This window comes from Micromys minutus (genome assembly GCF_963924665.1).
Source record: "Micromys minutus genome assembly, chromosome: 25".
Lineage (NCBI taxonomy): Eukaryota > Metazoa > Chordata > Mammalia > Rodentia > Muridae > Micromys > Micromys minutus.
Window position 1 is genome coordinate 24,932,451 of NC_137960.1, and position 20,524 is coordinate 24,952,974.

The 20,524-nt window shown below is 44.8% G+C and overlaps 1 protein-coding gene across 1 annotated transcript in view; it reads left to right on the forward strand.

Annotated features, from left to right (window-relative positions):
- The window catches only part of MCU (mitochondrial calcium uniporter), a gene marked incomplete at its 5' end in the record, with an annotated part of 148,275 nt that overhangs the window by 123,594 nt on the left and 4,157 nt on the right, over positions 1–20,524 (forward strand). The window contains 4 exons of the mRNA XM_080937877.1: positions 6,807–6,977; positions 8,036–8,140; positions 16,048–16,208; positions 17,847–18,050. Coding sequence (XP_080794003.1) covers positions 6,807–6,977; positions 8,036–8,140; positions 16,048–16,208; positions 17,847–18,050 — 641 coding nt within the window. The remainder of the gene's footprint in view (positions 1–6,806; positions 6,978–8,035; positions 8,141–16,047; positions 16,209–17,846; positions 18,051–20,524) is intronic.

A 20,524-nucleotide genomic window follows, 5' to 3' on the forward strand; every position in this document is an offset into this window, starting at 1 on the left:
CGGTGAGTCTGGAAAGATGGGACGTTGCTTGGAGAATCTGTGGGCTGAGAAGATTCTGGGGCAAAGCACTTAGAAACTGCTAAAGGGAGAGATGTTTTTACCAATAAAGTAATTCCATCATGGAAAGCTGCTCAAAGAAGCAAGCTAAGCGCTGAAATCTCCACTCACTTCTGCAGCCCAGAGATCTAAGAAATGACTGTTGAACAGGCAAGGTAGTTCATGCTTGTGAAGCTAACACTGAGGAAGTGAGTTAGTCAATGAAAACTAGATTGCATTTGATCCAACTGCAGCCTTCAGGGGTGTTGTCTGATTTGGCGACAGTTTAATTTTCCTAGCTGTTAAAAAAAAAAAAAAAGGAGGTTGTTGAAGAAGAGCGCATGATTCATTGTTCTCTTGATATTAAATCCATGTGGTTGCATCTCACTTTTGTGATGCATTAGTGTTATCAAAAGCGGGCAATGTGTGCAGAGAACACAAGGGACAGAAATCATCTGTCACACAAAGTCCAGGTCCAGCGGACTTTGCAAATCACCCCCTACAGGCCCTGCATTGTTTACAGCTCCCTTCCACAGTGAGCCCTCCAGACACGCAGTCCGCAGTCCGGTGGCATTTGATTTGTAGAGAAGATCTCACCCAGGTTTTGAACATTAACCAAACTGTGGAACACTGTATCCATCCAACAGATAGGTTGTTTTTTGTCAGTCAATATCTCCTAGAACCCATCCTGATCCTGAACTTGCTCATTATGAACTGGTTTTCTCCCCGCCTTGAGAGTTCTGGGATTACATACCACCACCTCAGGCTGAGCTGAGGGCCTGTGAGGGAGAAGGAGGCAGGTGTTTTACAAGCCTTTAGGCTTAAGCATTCGATGAAATGATAATGTGTATTTTACCACTGACCTTCCTTACTTCTCCCTCCCTCCTAGCCCACCCCACCCAAGCCCACCCCCACCCCCAGTCTACTCAGTCTCGGTGTCTGGAGCACCTGCACTGCTCTCCTTAGCCTGCAGAATTCCAGATAATTTGTCTTATGTTTAAAGCCCTTGTCACACTGTGACTGGCTCTAGGTGTTTATGGTGGCAACCCTGTGACTTCTTCGCCTTGAAACAACACTCTTGGTGAACATGATTGTTTATTCTAATTTTATTAATATGGAAGTCAAAGCAAAAGCTACTTTGTGGAACTTACACTTTAAAGGAGTGTCTCTGTAGCAGTGGCTACTGTGGCCCCTCTTGTAAATCCTGCTTACATCCTGATCAGAAGCTCCCTTGCCATTTCCTCCTGGTCCCACCTTTACCGCCCCTCCCCCACTACCTGCCTTCTCGGAGAAAGGGAAGCTCTGCTTCAGTGTCACCCCACCTTGGGACATCCAGTGAAAGCAGGGCTAAGTGCACACCCTCTCCCACTGAGGCCCAGCCAAGCAGTCCAGCCAGGGGAAGGGGATCCAGTGGCAGGCAACAGAGTCAGAGACAGCCCCCACTCCAGTGTCAGCGAATGCACATAAAGACCAAGCTGAACATCTGCTACAAATGTGGAGAGGGCCTGGGTCCAGCCCATGTCTGCTCTTTGGTGATGGTTCACTCTCTGAGCCTCCATGGGTCTTTTCTTGCTATTGTTAAAGTTGACAACCTTTGGTGATTGCCCTTGTAGGCTGTTAACCAGGAACTCTAACATTTGCACTGTAATCTGGCCGATGGGAAAGAGGGGGACGTGAAGATTCCTGTAAGAAGCAGTTTGTAAGGAAGGTTTGTGTTTTCCATGCAGAGCTGTTGCTTAAAGCGTTTCTATCTCTTTCCTTCCAAAGGCTTCAGGGTTAAACAAAGATGTTAAGCCAGATGTAAGCATCTTCATTCTCTCTGTAGACTCTGTCTTGGTTATTTTAAAGACAGTAACCTCTTAGGCATTTATCTATGAAACTGTTGGTCTGATGAGCCGCTCCAAGCCTTAGCTCAAAGAATTCTTTTATTTAAATTCCCTTCTTTTGCCTAACAGAAAGAAGCTAATTGCAATAAAGATGCCAAGTGAATATGTTAATCAGTTAATTTACTGTCTTTGCCGACTATAGAAGAAGCCTACGTGTTTACATACCAAAGGCTGGGAATGCTGGGTTAAGGATTCTTTCTGAAAAGGAAAACGATAATCTTTTCAAATGTGTTAGATGTTTCGGACTTGTGCTGGTGTTGGTACTGGGTCTTTGTTTGTTTGTTTGACCAGTTCCCGAGAAAGCAGACTTGGTTGGGGGTTGGTCCCTTGCTGCTTGTATTCTAATGCTAAACACTGGTTCCTGGAGACTAGAGTCCTGGAGCCCAAGTACCCAAGTTACTCCTGATTGGTGAATAAAGATGCCTACAATCTATGGCTGGGCAGAATTGAGATAGGCGGGGTCTGAGGTTCCCAGGCTTCAGGTATGGGGAGGAAGAGAGAGAGGAAGGTGGAGAGAGGAGACGATGCCATGGGGTAAGAATCATAAGATCACAGCTAAGACAGCTGGCCAATCCAAATTAAGAGCAGCCCAAATGGAACACGGCAAGTCATATTGTGGGTTTACTGATAGAGAAATAGACATAATAGCATAGAGGATAGATACCTGCCCAGCTTTTGTGCTGATTCAGGCTTATTGTAAATATAAAGGTTGTATTGTGTGTCTTATCTGGGAACTGAATGGTCAAAGTTGGCATAGAATCCCCGTCTGAGATTAAATATTTCCTACTATATACTACTTTATGAGTGTGTACTCAATTTTTTTTCTTTCTATGTCAAATCTCAAGTCATATATCTGTGTCTGTGAACTATGAACTCTAATGGTGATGTCTGCCCTTCCTCAAACACACAACATATCTGTGGCAACAGTCTTCAGAAATCTGGACATAGAGCAGCATAGTCCTGCAATCCCAGCTAACGGGAAATAAATGGCTGCAGGCATCTTCTCGGCTTCCCAGTAGGAGGCAGCTTTTAGACTAACATACAAGGAGAAGAAACATCGAGGTCCAGAAGAACGGACAAGGGAGCCGAGCGGGCCTTGCTAGCCGGGCAGCTGGGCCTCTGTGGAAGCTCCTGAGCGAGAGCTGCGAACAGCCAGGTCTATCTAGGCTGTCTGGTTAAATGAAGAACAGACCAGCGTAGACAGCCATCTTTGGAATGTGCGACAATGGTCCTGAGGAGCAGGCTGAGCGGAAACCATGTTTCTAGGAGCCTGGCTAAAGTCCACTGCACAAGAGCAACTAGAGAAACATTCTCAGAAATTATTTTTACCAGAAAACATAAAATGAATGTGCCTCAGCGTCTGGCCAGAATGCCTACATATGAAATTTCCAGAAAGATCACCTAGGAAGTAGCCCCACAGTAAAGGATTCTGTACCTCTGACATGAAAGAGTTGTGCAGGGCTCAGCATTACAAAATTAAGGATGTATAACCAGGGACTAAAATTAAAATTCCATAGCCATGGAGTGTCAGGAGGCCATTCCCCAACTCAGCCTACAGAGACCCAGAAATGACAGACATGACAAAAGAAGTCAGCAGCTGGTGTTCAAATGGCAGATGTGTCTATGACCCTTACATTCAGGATTGAAAGGGGAATTGTGTTAACATGAAAACAGGGATGAGACTGTAAGAAAAGAGTAATTGTCTGGAGATTGTTTGTGTGTGTGTTTGCATTTTGCTAACTGAAATTTAAAAACCATACAGAGCCAGGAAGCAGCACACACCTTTAATCCAAGCACCAGGGAGGCAGAGGCAGGCAGATCTCTGAGTTCAAGGCCAGCGTGGTCTACAAAGCAAGTTGCAGGACAGCCAATGGTACCCAGAGAAGCCCTGACTCAAAAAAAATCAATCAATCAATCAATCAGTCAGTCAGTCAGTCATTTAAAACAAAACCATGCAGGAGGAGTTGACAGGAAGTCAGATGCTGTGGAGGAAAACACATGACAGGGAAGCGATGGAGCTTAAACTGATCCAGTAGCGAAGCAGGAAGGTCATGAAATACATGAAGAAGGTTCAGGAGTGTCAGGACAAATACTGTCTGTGAACAGACGCATGGTTAGGCTTTCAGGAAGAGGGTGGAAGGCAGGAAGAAAATTAAATCACGGTCATACTGTCACCGAATTTGGTGAACACTGTGAATGCTCAGCTCTAAGACATGCATCCGTTTTTAAGTAGAACAATCACGAAGGAACACAAACGATGTCGCAATCAAACCACTGAAAACCATGCTGACCAGAGACCTGAAGAGCACACGAGGAATGCAGGTGGATCACACGTAGAAAAATAAAGATACAATAAGCCCAAACTCCCTATTCCGTGTAAGACAGAATGATGGAGTTAATTCTCCTGAAAGTGTCAAATAGGGAAAACATCTCCCAGCTAGTTTCTTTCTTATATACTAAAAATATCTCCCGAAAATCAAGGTGCCGTGACTTTCTCAGACATACAAAAACAGAGAGAACTCACTGGTAGTGCATTTGTGCAACAGTGATGCTTAAGATGATTCTTCGGCCAGAAAGGAGGCGACAGCTTGGAGCTCAGAATGAGGCACAATTGCTCTGTGTACGGTTGCTTTAGCATTTCGAGAATGATGTGCGCCTTGTTCAGTAGAGGCACAGAGATTTCCCAAAGACCAATTTGCAGGTGACTGACTCTGCCACAGACGGACGCTAGCTATGCCACAAGAACATTCCGGCCATTGTAGAAGCTTCACTGATAATAGCTAGAGACAAAAATAACCCACTTTCTGTTAAGGGGAATGAAGAGAAATCGCAGTGGGTTGTGTGTCAGAATAAGATCTGGGAGGATAGGGGCCCAAGGGTGGCCTAGGGATTTGCAGGGGTGGGGCTGAGAGAATCTAAAGGAACCATGGGGATGTTCTTGAGACACTTCAGAACTTATCAAGTGTCCGTTGAAAATAAGAAGGGTTGTGGATTTGTTTTTGAGACAGGACAAGGAACTTGGCTGTGGGTAGCAGCCTTGGGAAGTTCGATGCTTTTGGAATCTCCGCAACTGCTCCTCCTGACCTAATTTTGAGGGCTGTGCTGCTCCCGAGAACAGCCGAGGAGCCTTTTGATTCTTAAAGCAAGCTCATTAGCACTTCGTGGCCAGTCAGTGTACTGTGTAGAGTGGTTTGGTTTTTGTTTTTTTTTTTGTTTTGTTTTTTTGGGTTTTTTGGGTTTTTTTCCTTCCTTATAATATTCCAAGAATTAGGAGCCCACTCTCTATGTAAAAAAAAAAAAAAAAAAAAAAATGAAGCCCACGGAAGTTATCTAATTCCCAAATATCCTGAGCCAAGACCCAGTTGCAAATTTTCCTCCAAAGCCTTTTCCTCTCGTGATGACATCAACTTTAAGTGTTTAGCTGAAAACTTTGCTTTAAAAATAATTATGAGGGCTGGAGGTTAAGAGCACTGACTGCTCTTCCAGAGGTCCTGAGTTCAATTCCCAGCAACCACATGGTGGCTCACAACCATCTGTGATGGGATCTGATGCCCTCTTCTGGTGTGTCTGACGACAGCTACAGTGTACTTATATAAATAAAATAAATAAACTGATCTTTAATGTATATATATATTCATATGTATATGAAAATTATTCCTAGAAAAGGTTTTCTAAGATTCATTTTACTAAGGCTCTGTGTATCAAAACTGCCAAAGAAAAAGAAAAATAAGGAATGTCATTCATACTGTGTAGAAAGCCCCTCCATTGGTGGATCGAGGTTCTCCATTGGGGCTCATGGTTCTCCATTGGGGCTCATGGTTCTCCGTTGGGGGCTCATGGTTCTCCATTGATGGCTCATGGTTCTCCGTTGATGGCTCATGGTTCTCCATTGGGGCTCATGGTTCTCCGTTGATGGCTCATGGTTCTCCATTGGGGCTCATGGTTCTCTGTTGATGGCTCATGGTTCTCCATTGGGGCACATGGTTCTCCGTTGGGGGCTCATGGTTCTTCGTTGATGGCTCATGGTTCTCCGTTGATGGCTCATGGTTCTCCGTTGATGGCTCATGGTTCTCCGTTGATGGCTCATGGTTCTCCATTGGGGGCTCATGGTTCTCCATTGGGGGCTCATGGTTCTCCATTGGGGGCTCATGGTTCTCCGTTGGGGGCTCATGGTTCTCCGTTCATGGCTCATGGTTCTCCGTTGATGGCTCATGGTTCTCCATTGGGGCTCATGGTTCTCCATTGCGGGCTCATGGTTCTCCGTTGGGGGCTCCAGGTCTCCTCTTCATACATTTCCGCTGTGAAATTCTTTTCAGCTTTTACTCCTGGCTGGTCTCATGAAAATGCTCACATGCACCCCAAAGGGGCTGGTTTGTGTTTTATTGCTTTGCATGTCCGTGTTGTATAACTGAATATTTAGCTATATTATACCTTAAGTATAAATTTATCATTCTGAGGAAGAGCCTGAGTTATCGGTAGACTTTGGGACTCTGGATGGCAAGATTGACATCTCCTACAGGTCAATCTCTACATCTCCACCTTTGACTACTTAATAAAATCTTGCCAGATAGGACCAGGACTTGACTCATCCATACCAAGAGTCCCTGTGTTGTATCCCACAAAAGCCTTTCTGATCTACTCAGAAGATAGCCCCTTGTGCATTTTTCTATATCTGAAAAAAAAAAAGTCCCTTGATCTGTTTGAGCTGGAATGAGTCTGCTCCCAGATTAACTCTAAAAATTCTTGTTCTTAAACCTTCCTTAAAAACATTTTAAGTCACACCAATGGTAGTGTGTGTACCCGCCACAAGTAGGAAAAATGGTAACAAGCTTTTTACTTAAAATAAAATCTAACCGTCCTATGTTTGTGGGTCTTTTTGCTCAGACGTGACGGTGGTTTATCAGAATGGGTTACCGGTGATATCTGTGAGGCTGCCTTCTCGGCGCGAACGCTGCCAATTCACTCTCAAGCCTATCTCTGACTCAGTCGGCGTGTTTTTACGACAACTTCAAGAGGAGGATCGGGGAATCGACCGGGTTGCGATCTACTCGCCAGGTAAGGTCACGCTAGCTCACTTTTCGTTATTACTGCCTCCCCACACAGGTTGGTACAAAGGACTGTTGTCCTGTTACCGTTAGAAGGTATGGGACTGTTGCTTTGCAAGCATGGAAGACAAAGCCCTTTCCGTTCCAGTGGTTCTCAGGACATAACTGCTCTGTGTCAGCAGATGTGTGCCCACAGGGAGCCTCATTCAGAAGCAGCTCACATGGAATGTCACCACAAGGACAGGCAGGCAATCACATTTCATGTCTTTGAGGTCCCTTGTCATTACCATAGGTGCAGAATATGTTTTTCCAGCAATTGAGCCTTCAGATGTTTACCAAAGTAGTCTGTGATTTGAGAGTTTACAATAAGACACTAAAACCTCTATTTGATGTAACATCTGTTTATTTAAGTACAGAAAAAAATTGTTTTCGCTTTGACTTAGAAAAGTCTTTCAAACCTACAGAAAGATTGAGACTAGTGAGTACCCATTTACCCTTCTGTAGGGGGTCACCAGCTAGCTGCTGACTTCTTCTGTCCTTTGTGTTTTAACTGTGTGCTTTAAACATTCCAAACTCACCTAGTCATATCCTAGGTAGAGCCACTCCCTGCAGTTTGCTCCCTATCTCCTGCTTCCCCGCTGAAGTAATTAGCAACTTCTGGGGCTGCGGAGTACCAAGGGATGGAGGTTACTCCCCAGCTTCCAAGGGGCCTGCAACACCAAGCTCAGCAGGGAGTCCAGACTCCAGCTGAGCCCTGTAGGTCTGTGTGTGACCAACAGCTATCCCACTTGTTACCACAGCTGCAGAGAAGGCGACCATTAAATCACCCAGTTTGGCCTGAACACAAAGAGCATCAGTTGTACAAGCTAATCTCTGCCCCCCCCCCTCCCGCATAGGCCTGGGGCCAGCCAAAGGCAACCCAGACATAGAAGTGATGAGTACTTTAAAGCTATTTGAGATTTGGGGACTTATGCTGTTGGGTTGGTTTTTTTTTTTTTTTTTTTTTTTTTTCTGATGATTCTTGAATAATTATGGGCCTGTGACACATTTTATTTAAATGGCTCACAGATGGCGTTCGAGTTGCTGCCTCTACAGGGATAGACCTCCTGCTCCTGGATGACTTTAAACTTGTCATTAATGACCTAACCTACCACGTACGGCCACCAAAGAGAGGTAAAAAACAGCTCGAATGTGGTTTCGATAATGTGGGAAGACCTTTGGGAAGAGCTTAGTTTTTCCATGAGTGGCCTCGATGAACAGATAATGCACTGTCTTCCCACTCAGTACAGTGGGACTGTTCTGGCTCAGAGCCCGTGAGCACTTGGCTATGCCTCCAGCACTTGAATTCCACCTCAGTGCTGGACCTGCTCATTCCATCTTTCTAACCTGAATGTCCTAACTGTAAGCTCCTTCCTGACCCGTTTTCCTCTTTAAATGTATTTTTTTAGTGTGTGTGTGTGTGTGTGTGTGTGTGTGTGTGTGTGTGTACCATTGCACACTTTGTAAAGGGCAACTCTGGGGAATCAGTTTTTTTCCTCTACCATGAAAGTACCTTGTTTTAAAACAAAATCCCAAACATTCTATTTACCAAGTGAAGACTCAGGAGCCAGACACTGTGAAAGCCTGCTGGCTCAGAGAGGCAGAAGAAGCACCGAGCTGACCTTCCTGCTCCATCGTTGTGCCAGAAGAAAGAAGCACTTTCTCCTTCTCCACACTGTCTTAATTCAGGACCTCTGGAAGAGCAGTCAGTGCTCTTAACGGCTGAGCCATCTCTCCAGCCCAATGTCCGCCTTTCTAAGTATGTCCGATCCCTGTGGCAGGTTGCTTGCTCTGCCTCTTGACCTATGTATGCATCTTGACCTTTATTTAATCCTGGTTACAGAAAGCCCTTGGGCTAAAGGGTGTGCCAAGGGCTGAGCAACACATGTGACTTGCAACAGTCCCTCATACTGAACTCTGGTCCTTAGGCTTGGCAGCGGGCACCTTTACCCACTAACCCACTATGCCAACTCACCAGCCCTTTGGTTTCCTTGCAGAAGGGTTTCTGTTGGCTTACAGTTCCAGAGGAGCACAGTCTATCATGACAGGGACATAATGACTCTTACACACTAAACTAATATGAAGGGAATCTTTATGTTTAAATAAAGGCATTCTCTGTTCTGTTAAACACTGCACTTAATAGGTGTTAGTCATTTTTCTTTCTCTGATGGTTCTATAAGAAATCAGGCTGAGCAAGCCAGAGGAAGGAGTCCAGTAAGCAGCATCCCTCCATGCCCTCTGCATCAGCTCCTACCTCCAGATTCCTACCCTGTATACGTTCCAGTCCTGACTTCCTTTGGTGATGAACAGCAATGTGGAAGTATAAGCTGAATAAACTCTTTCCTCCCCAACTTGCTTCTTGTCATGTGCAGGAGTAGAAACCCTGAAAAAGACAACCTGCAATCATAAAATTATTCTTTTTTAAGATGTATTTATTTATTTAATGTATGTGAGTACACTGTTTCAGACACACCAGAAGAGGGCATCAGATCCCATTACAGATGGTTGTGAGTCACCATGTAGTTTCTGGGAATTAAACTCAGGACCTCTGACAGAGCAGTCAGTGCTCTTAACCACTGAGCCATCTCTCCAGCCCCATAAAATTATTTTTGTTGCCACTTCATAACTGTAATTTTGCTATTGTTGTGAATCTTAATGTGAATATTTAATATGCAACCCCTACAGGGGTCAAAACCCACAGGTTGAGAGCCATTGTCCTAGAACATCTCTTTTTAATCCTATCCTTTAAGAATGTTACTAAAGCCAGGCAGTAGTGGCACACACCAGTAATCCCAGGGTTTAGGAGACAGAGGCAGGCTGATCTCTGTGAGTTGAAGGCCAGCCTGATCTACACAGTGAGTTCCAGAACGCTAAGGGATACACAAAGAAACCCTGTTTTGGAAAAAGGAGGAAGAGGAGGAGAAGAGAGAAGAAGAGAAAGAGAAAGAAAAGAAAGAAAGAAAGGAAAGAAAGAAAGAAAGAAAGAAAGAAAGAAAGAAAGAAAGAAAGAAAGAGAAAAGAAAGAAATAAGAAAGGAAAAGCTGAAAGTGGAAGCCTGTGTCAGCCTTACCAGATCAGATTACCCCTGCACCCCTGATGTGGTCCCTTTCTCCTGCTCCTTCTTCTCCTCCATTTTCTCATGTTAAAGTCATGTCAGCTCACCCAAGACAGCCTAAAGGACCCAAACAAACCAGAAGAGATTAGCCTCTGAATTCTGCTTCTTCTCTTTCTCTGTAAACGCTCTTCAAGAAGGCAGGCTCTGTGACTCACAATCCTTTTATTTTGAAGGAATTAAGGAACCAAATTGGAGGGGGGGGGCATTTTCATTGCTCAGGGGTCAGATTCTCTTGTCTAACAACAGGAAAAGAATAACTGAATGAATGAATGAATAAGCGAATAAATGAAGTGTAACACTCAGGAAAGTAAAGATGTGAGCTTCTGTATACAGTGGGCTTTCATTTGACATTATGACTGATCCAATAATTCGTTGGTGTTTTCAAACAGAAACGAATGCTTTTGCTTTTTAAATAAAGCTGCTCTCAAGCAGATTAAGGAAAACTAAAGCAGAAACTGATTGTAGGAGGAATTATATTTGATTCACGGGTGATGTTTTTTTTCTTTTCCTGTGTCTCAAAAATATGAGGTATCTGCCTAGCTTCACTAGAAATAGATTGGAATATGAAGTTCTCAGGGGTCAAAGGTCTAAAATTCATGGAGAGAACTGTAACCCAAAGGGTGGGATTTGGTAAACTCAGCAGGATTCTTAAAGGATTTTTTTTTGTTTATCTTTGATCTTTGGGCCAGTCTAATTATAGAGCTGAGGTGTTGTAGTGGATCTCCAACCCAAATAAGCCCGTGCAAAGAAAACACAACTCAATTAATATGAATACAAGCTGCGCCTAAATTGGGTGAATCTGCCACTGCACTACTTGTGTTTATAAAAAGATAAAGAAAGGATATGTCCCGGGTTTCAGCACCAATGTCAGAAAAAAAGATAAAGAGAGTGGGGTGCTACATTCTATGGAGGTGTGGTAAGGAATGGGGGAAGGGGTACCTCTGGTGGGCCCATGTTGGGCATCCCTTTCCCCTGAGGGACCAGCCACATGACAGTATAGTATAGAATAGAGTTTATTCAGCTCATGAGGTGGGTGGGGGGATTAAGAAGGTAGTAGGGGCAGAGAGAGAGAGAAAAGAGAGGCCGGCCATGAGCAAGTGTCGGGGGGGGGGGGGGGAGAGGAAGGACAAAGGGTAGGAGCAAGAGAGTGTGGAGGGGCAAGCAGCCCCTTTTACAGTGGGACTGAGAATACCTGGCTATTGCCAGGTAACTGTGGGGTGGAGTTTGGAAGAATCCTAACACTACTCTATTCCTCAGCTACAAGATCCTTTAGAACTTACAGTTTCTCCAGGCCACGTGCTTCAGCTCCATTTTTCCACCCACCTTCTTCTTTCGAGGTCGAAAAGGCAAACTAACCAGGGAAAATGACTGCCTCATTAGAGTCCCAGAAAGCCAAACCCTTCTCAAATTATGTTTGGATAACAAGACTTTCCATAGCTCATTATATTAGCATAGCTCTCTGCCCTTATTATTCCGGGACTGATGGTGCGCACAGATGTGTACGTTGGTAAACTCTGTGTGTGTGTGTGTGTGTGTGTGTGTGTGTGTGTGTGTGTGTGACATGCAGGATTCAACTGAAAGCACTATTGCTATGCTATTAGAGACTTTTCCATTTCCTGTGGCTCCATCTTCAGTGACTTCTCCAGGTCAAGGATTGGGGTCACTGTGTCATCTGTGTCTTGCCTTACAGCCATACCATCCTTGTTAAGGCAACCTCACAAATGAATCATAAATTCTGACTCTGCTAAGACTTTACCAATGCAGAATCCAAAAGATAACTTCCCTTCCAGCCAGGTCTAGAATACACCTCTGTGACCTGTAACTCACAATTTTCCAGTTTGTTTTTTTAATTGCTGCTAGAAAATATCGGGTGGTATCTTAGTTTATTATGATGTAGTAGATAACACATTTATAAAGTTCAGCTCCCAAAGTCTAAAATAACCTTCCACAAAACTCACCCAATCCCCGTGCCCCAGCCGTCCTTTATGGCACAGAAGCAAGTGTGTATGCATGTGTTAGGCAAATGGTACCATGCCGTGCAAGCTATTTGTATCAGCTGCATTGGTCACATTTCGGCTAATGAAGCGGAGTCATGTGAACATATGAAATAGACTTAGGGCAAGGGGCTGGGAGAGAGTTAATCAGGACAGGGCTGGCCTCGCAGTTCTCTGAACATGTAGAATCTATCGTGATGGCACATACCCCGAGCCGGGGACACACAGACGGCTCACTGGACAGCTGCTCTAGCCTATGTGCCACAGGTGGTGAACAACGTTCTGAGGATGGCACTCAAGGTTATCCTCCAGCCTCCATATGGGTGCATGCGTGTGTCTGTGTGTGTCTGTGTGTGTGTGTGTGTGTGTGTGTCTTTGCCTGTCTCTGGTTCCCCAGCACATGCACATACATGAGTACACACATGTACCCATCCACAGGCATGAAAATATTCATGGTAGGAAGAAGACCTTTTACAGTTAGTTAGTTGACACGGGTCTCTGAAAGGGAAGCTTGGAGGATCAGGGGGAAGTCAGAAATGTTGATGCTTGGGTATCATGGATGAACAGGTCATTAGGAACCTGGAAATCTATGCGTGTCCAGATTTTAATGAGGGACCTGATGAGGTGCTGTAATGTAGGAAGGGAAATCCTTCTGTGTTGTTAAATAGAACTTTCTGGCACAGGGCTTTGAGTTCAATTCCCAGTGCCAAAAAAGAGAACTCTGTGATATTTAAAATGTTTCATTCCTGCCCTGTCCAATATAGTAGCCATAGTAAGTGGGCTGTGGCTGAGAAACTGAAGTTTTCAGTTAATTTAAATGTAACACACGAGAAGTTACAGAACCGTTAGAAGATTAAACAAACAGGAGTTGAATAAGGTCACCAACGCACTGTATTGTTGAACAGCACTAAGAATAGATTTTGTATTCTTATTGTAAAAAGTATGTGAAGTAATAAATATCTGTATTTAGCCATTTCACAGTGTACACGTTTCAAAATAGCATACTGATATATACACACACACATATTTTTTTACTCATCAGTTTAAGATAAATAGTTAAGAATAAACAGAAGCACGTGGCTAGTGCCCCCATATTGGACAGGCGGTGTTTAGAAGGCTGCATTGGGTTCCAGGCTGGAGAGAGTAGGCGCAGCTGGCCTCAGCCGACATCTCTGTGCCGGCCTCGCTCAAGCCTCAGCATCCTCCAAAGTGTGGTGCCACCAGCTTCACCTCTCCTTCCAAAATCTCACCTAGATCTCTCTGGCTCATAGCTATGCAGAGAAAGGCATTCTGGGAAACACACTCCCAGAATGTAGCACTTTGACCAGGCATAAAAGCCTCACTACCCAACTTCTCTTACTAGTCAGAGGCCCTGGCGCCCTTCCGTGCCAGTTGGTAAGGGATTCCTGCTTCTCCTCCTTTTCTTCTGCTGAATTTGTTTTGATGAGGTCTGTCCTGTGTCCATGTGTCACCCCGCCCCGTTCGTCCCCCTCCCTGTGTCTGTCTGTCTGTGCTCCACCCCCCAACCCCCCACTCGCCCCGCCCCGTTGCTTGTTTCTGATTTACCAGCAGGACTTGGAATCGTGATCTTTTGCCACGGCTTACATGCACCGTTGAATGTACGGGAGGACAATCTGTAGAACTGTTGTGACAGAGGGCGTGTGGATCAGGGTTCACATTTTAAAGAAGGGGAAAAAAAAAAAAACATTAAACAGTAACATATATTAAAACAAGTTTAAAAAGAAACATGGTGGAAGAAACTTTTCGATGATCAGCCCAGCAGAGGGAATAAAAGACCCACTGCCTTCCGGTGGGCACAGGAAGGCTGTAGAAGACATTTCACAGGCATGGTGACGCTTGCCTGAGATCCCAGCTCAGGACACGGAGGCAGAGGGGTAATGAGATGAATTCAAGGCCAGCATGAGCGACTCAGTAAGACAATGTCTCTTAATCAATTAACCAATTTGTTCTGTGTGATAGAACCCATAGCCTGAAGTTTTTTTTAACTAACACATTTTAATGATTTGCTAATAGAAATTTCCTTTATTGTAAAGCAAATGTAAACCTTATTTCCAAATGCTGTGATAAAACACGACTAAGGCAAGTTAGTCTGGGCTCACGACCATCACAGCAGGGAGCACGGCCGCACTCAGGCAGCCAGGCATGGCCTGGAGCAGCATCTGAGCGCTCACATCTCAACCCAAAAGCAGGAGGCCATGAGCACACCCGGGCATGGCTACACTTCTCATAACACACCCTCCAACAAGGCCACACCCAATCCTCCCAAAACAGTTCCACCAACTGGGGACCGAGCGTTCAAACATACAAGCCTATGGGGCCATTTTCATTCAAACCATCACAGCACAGGATACTATTTGGGAGAGAAGTTTGTTAACCACAGGTAATTCATATCAACTTCAGGGTTTATCTTTTCAAAAGAGAACTGAGTTGCAAGGCTAGTCCTAGGGGCTTATGGCTGACACATCTTAGCTCAGCTCCTGGCCTAGGAGTTGGGAGCAGTGGGTTCCACCAAGTCACACCAAGGTTCTGGACAGGTTACAGAAGAAACACCATTTAGAATGTAGTGTCCTTCTGTGGAAATGCTGTGTTCCCATGTGAGCTTGCAGCTTTGCCTCAGGGTGAATCCTGTTGTCATGGATGACTTCTAGAGACCTCACAGAGGTCTTGCCTACATCACTGTTGACTCTGTAAACATTTACTGAAACTCTGGAAGATTCCATGTTGGATGCTTTACCATTTATTCTTCAGTCTACGTCCTGGCCTTACACAGATTGCTTTGTTGATTAACTTTTTGTGATAATTATGCTGAAAGATATTTTCAATAGATGGTTAATATTCATCGGGCTGTATTTTGATTTGGGAAAGGACTGATCAGGGCTTGGAATGTAGCTGAGTTTTTATGAAAGACTCAACACATTTTTAGAGTTTTGGATATACTGCTGCCAATAATAGAAGATACTGAGTCAAAGAGTTTAATCTTTTCGGTCATTTTCATAACTATGTTCTTCACAGCTTGATACTGAGGCCAAAAGAGTTATTCTCAGCCTTCACCAAATAAGGTTGAATAGAAAAGTTGGTTGGTGTGCTGGGGGAAACCGTGTGAATTATATGATTATTAAAGTAAAGGTATATTTACTTATTTATTGTCTTTTTCATTCGCAAATTTGAAATGCTATATTTTTTTTCTCAGATCTAAGTGGGAAAAACATAAACAAAAATTAAAGGCTACAGATAAATCACAGACCAACCATTTAATAAAGAGTTATAATGAGACTGCCCCTGCCCCTGCTGACTGGTCTTGAACATGTGCTATGCTGGACCAGCTCCCCAGCCACACCCACCACTGGGGTTACCTTCCCATTCCCCTGGCTATGTCTGTACTTGCAGTTCTAAAACGCCCATGAATAAAATAATGGGTGTTGATTTCAAAGTTTTCCAGTAGTCCTCATGTAAATTTACTTCCTTGATATGTAGACTGTTTTTTTTTAAAAAAAAAAAAAAACAGTTATTCAGTTTAATGCTGAAGGTCTCCTGTAGTGCCTGGAACTGCTTGTGGCCTTGTCATTTCCTCATGGTTCTGGGAATAGCAACTCTTCATTTCAAAGTGTTCAGTGTTGGTTACATTTTTATTTATTTATGTAAGTGCACAGGTGCGCATCCTTTGAGTGTGTGCACACTTGTGCACATGTGGAAGTCAGAAGACAACTTGTGGGAGTCACTTGTCTGCTTCTACCATGTTGTTCCCTGGGATTGAACTCGGGTCATCAGGCTTGGTGACAGACACCTCCACCCACTGAGCCATCTCCTCGCTAAGATATTCAATCATTACTTTATTTTAAGACTATATCCCTTTTTAAATTCTTCTCTCATGCATCTCACCCTGACCCCAGTTACAAACCTCCTTCTTTCAGACCTCCTGAGCCATGAAAACGCAGCCACGCTGAACGATGTGAAGACCCTGGTCCAGCAGCTGTACACCACACTGTGCATTGAGCAGCATCAGCTTAGTAAGGAGCGGGAGCTTGTGGAGAGGTTGGAGGACCTCAAGCAGCAGCTGGCCCCCCTGGAGAAGGTTAGAACCCCTCACACCTCCCCTGCGGTACCTTCTCCCCCTTGTTCGCACGGCTTCTGTGTCTCACTTTAGAACTGCGACCACTCATTCAAATTGGCCCATCAATTGTATGGTCTGAACCACTAAAGAACTTTCAATCACAGACAAAAGAAGACTTAAAGGGAATTTTCCGAAGCTCAGTAATAGACCAAGAGCCCTGAGATCCGTTCGTACAGTCCCATACCAGATTTACCATGGCTGATACAAACACTAGAATTACTGCTGACCCAGGGAGCTTCTGAGGGTGCCGGATAAATAGTGTGTGGAACGGATGCGAACTTAATTTGCTATAGAAAATACCTATGGTATTGTAGATACAGAAAGTAAACCCTAAGACAGTGTATCTATAATCCAGGGTTGTTTTCTTTTTTAATTGCATTTATTTATTTATAAATCTGTGAACACCCACACAACACCATGAGCACACGCAGAGAGCAGAGGGCAACAGGCAGGAGCCGGTTTTCTCCGTAAGTGTGGGTCCCAGGGATTGAACTCACATCACCAGCCTTGCTGGCAAGCTCCCTTACCCACTGAGCCTCTCACCAGCCGCTACGATTGAGGTTTTAATGCGTTATGCATATTCCTGTGCGCGTCTGTAAACGCCAAGGACTCTACAGTTGTAGGCCCATGATTAATTTTCTCCTTTACACTTTTTAGAAACGAGTGTTTATGATGTTGCCGGTGCAGCCACAGCTTACTTACTGATGGGGTGACATCCTGAGAAATGTCTCTGAGGGACATTGTGGGAACCTCACAGACCTAGATGGTCGAGGTCCTCATTCAGCTTGGCTTCTCATTACAGTGTGAGATCTGGCCACCCTACATGTATGAAGATTGTGTAACAGCCTCTAACATAGAAAACATCTTCTCCCACCACCCCTGTAGCATAGCTGTCCGTTGCCTTCAAGAATCACATCACCCTTTGGTGTGCTAACAGTGCAGTGGCCTTACTTTCACCAGCATCGCCACAAGCACGTGGATCACACTCTCTTGAGGAAGCACATCATACATGTGGTCTCTCAGTGACCAAAACAACAGTGTGGCATGGGACTGTATTTTTATTTTAAGAAACTGGATGATTGTGATTGAGGATCAGAATAAGTCCCTTTAACATTGTGCCTTTGCTCCTGTAAGGACAGCCATTACTACATTGATACCACCGTGTGCCACAGTCAGGGGGTGCCCTTGCCTGTGTCCCCTTGATAAGGGGATTCTGCAGCCCTCGTCCTGAGTACGTTCATTCAGCATCCACGGATCGCTCGCTCTTATTCTGCTGTGGGCTGTTTGAACCAAAGCTGACAGCGGGTACCATCCGGCACACCTGCAAGCAGACGCTGCGGCTTTTATCCTTCTCTTCCAGAACAGTCAGCCTTGCAGGTGGATGAACCTACCTCTGGGGTAAAGCTCCAGTAAAGCACACAGAAGTCTCAGCAGTCAACGTAGACATTCTGTTCAGTGAACACTACCGCTGTTAGGAAGCCGGTTACATTGGACTCCGGCTTGTTGTCAGGCCCTGTTCCATTCGCAGACTTAGGGCAGCTTAAAGAGTTTTGAGTTGGTTCTAAAAGCAAGTGACTAATGTCCACGTGTGCCCGATAGGTCCGGATTGAAATCAGCAGGAAAGCAGAGAAGAGGACAACTCTGGTGCTATGGGGGGGCCTTGCCTACATGGCCACGCAGTTTGGCATTTTGGCCCGGCTTACCTGGTGGGAATACTCCTGGGACATCATGGAGCCAGTCACCTACTTCATCACGTATGGGAGCGCCATGGCCATGTATGCGTATTTTGTAATGACACGCCAGGTGAGGATTCCTCTTCACGTCTCTGTTTACAAGGCCAGTTCTTGGTAATGTGCCCACATAGTTGGGGGTGCTAAACATGGAGAGGGGTGTGTAGGACACAGCCTTGCACTAGGGTTCGTGGGCATAGATGCTGCCAGAATTAAGATTGTAATTAAACAAGTAAAAACAGAAGTGTGTGTCTCTGTAGGGGACGTGATCACCTTCTTGCTTGATATTTGTTTGTTTGTTTGTTTATTGTTTGGAGTATTTTTAAAGTTCTGAAGCTCAGACCCTCATATTCACTAGACAGGTACTCTATCCTTCAGCTACTCCGCAGCCCCACTGGCCAGATTTTCTGTATTTATGTGATTACTTTAACAGTTGGATGGTATCCTACACTTTCTATTGAATTTTTAGAATGGAGAATTTCTTACAATTAACTAAATGCATAGACTAAGCTCTAAGCTGCCTCTGTGTACGTTCAAGGATGTTTTGACTTCCTAAAAGAGAGGACCAGTCGGTACTCTATCAACCAAGGCCAGCTTAGCGAATGCCAGGATCTAGAACCAGGTTCTGTTGGTTCAAGTGTCATGCAAATCATAGTGTCATTTTGAGAGGTGTGATGAGTTATAGCTTTTTTTTTTTTTTAATGTGCCAATGATCAAACTGAACGTCGCTCATATGCTAGGCACACGCTCCACCGCTGAGCTGAACCTAGACACACGCTCCACCACAGAGCTGAACCTGGACACACACTCCACCACAGAGCTGAACCTGGACACACGCTCCACCACAGAGCTGAACCTGGACACACGCTCCACCACAGAGCTGAACCTAGACACACGCTCCACCGCTGAGCTGCACCTGAACCCTTGCAGAACTTGTCTTTATGTCTCTTGTACTGGATCTAAGCGGCATAGCCTTGAATAACAAACACTTGAAGCGACTGAGACACACAAGACTCCCCAGGTTTGCTTTCGTGTCTAAAGCAGACTAAGAGTTGCTTCATGCAGCTACTTTGGAACCAGGCATTTCCCTCCATCATTAATCAGTGATCATGCATCTAGGTGTGTGTGGGAAGCAAAAGCATGGGGATTGCATTTAACCTTCCCAGCCTCGAATACATATCTAGCAGAGAAGGGGAAAGTGGACTGTCCAGTCCTCTGAATGCTCACCCAGGGTCTGCTGTGATCCTGTGACTCACAGCAATCACTGAAAGAGCAGAGCTGGCAAGCACGCCTGGCAGCCTGCCTCAGTTTCCCTCTTCCTCCTCAGCCCGGGCTTTCACAACTGACTGTACATCCTTAAATGTCTCTCAGCTCACCTGTGCTTGCACTGGGTTCTAGTCTCCAAGATGTCCATCATCCCCTCTCTCCCCTCTCCTCCCTTTCCCTCTCCTCCCCTCCCCTCCTCTTCTTCCTCCTTCCCTTTTAAACATGGCATTTCCCTATGAACTTTTCGTTTCTTTGATTAGGAAAAGATTAAGCCCTCTCACATCTGCAAATGTGTCTGTGCACATTTTTCTGAGGCAAATCATATACTTTACATCAAAAAGCATAAATATATAATCACTCATTTAGTGTCAATTCTGTAAATACATACCCATTCTACAGATGAGGAAGTAAGACTCATTAGGATAAGAATTACATGTTGAAAATCATAGACTCGGGAACTAAACCCAAATGTGTCCTGTCCCCAAGCTTCTCTTTCTGATAAATTTTTGTATCACATTCCCTTCTGTTGAGTTCATCTGTGAGTAGTTATTTCCAAAAACGAAATTGTCTGAATCTAAAATAACAATAAAAATTCTGAAGATGCTGGGTACGTGTCACACAATCATATTCTAGCAACATATCCTAGGTAACAGAGGCAGGGTAGTGCAAGTTCAAGGTCACCCTGATTTACACTGAATTCTCGGCCAGCTTGAGCTGGGAGGGAGGGGCTGCGGGGACGACACTGCCCCAGAAAGCTCTGCTGGGACACGCTCGCTGGGGCTTCCAGTACTGGGCTGTTCATCTGGCACACTGTGCAATTCTTCCTCATTGTCCTGTACCTGTATGTTTAATACTGTGTCCTGTGTTCGATGCTCCACTGGACTTCCAGAATATTGTTACTGCCCCCAAGTGACAAGTTATGACATAGCAGTAGTAAACAATTTGGTCGCACCTCTGACCAGAAACATTAGCCGATCGATTTAAATGTGCGTCATTTCTTAGGCGAAGTTTTGGCTTACCTAACTAGCATCTCTAATGAGTACCCTTATCAGGTCTCATCTGAGCCCTTCAGAATCCTACAATGATACGCTACATTCCAACATGAAGAATCTTTGTAAGACAGCAAATCCCTTGAAATAATAAAATGTGGCGAATCCAGGCATGCTAGCACATACCTGTCACCATTCCAGCTTAGCCATGGTAGAGGAGATGATGACACTCTGGCGGTCTCCATGACAATACCAGGCAGCCATGGGAAACGAGTGGACTCTTAAGCAGGCG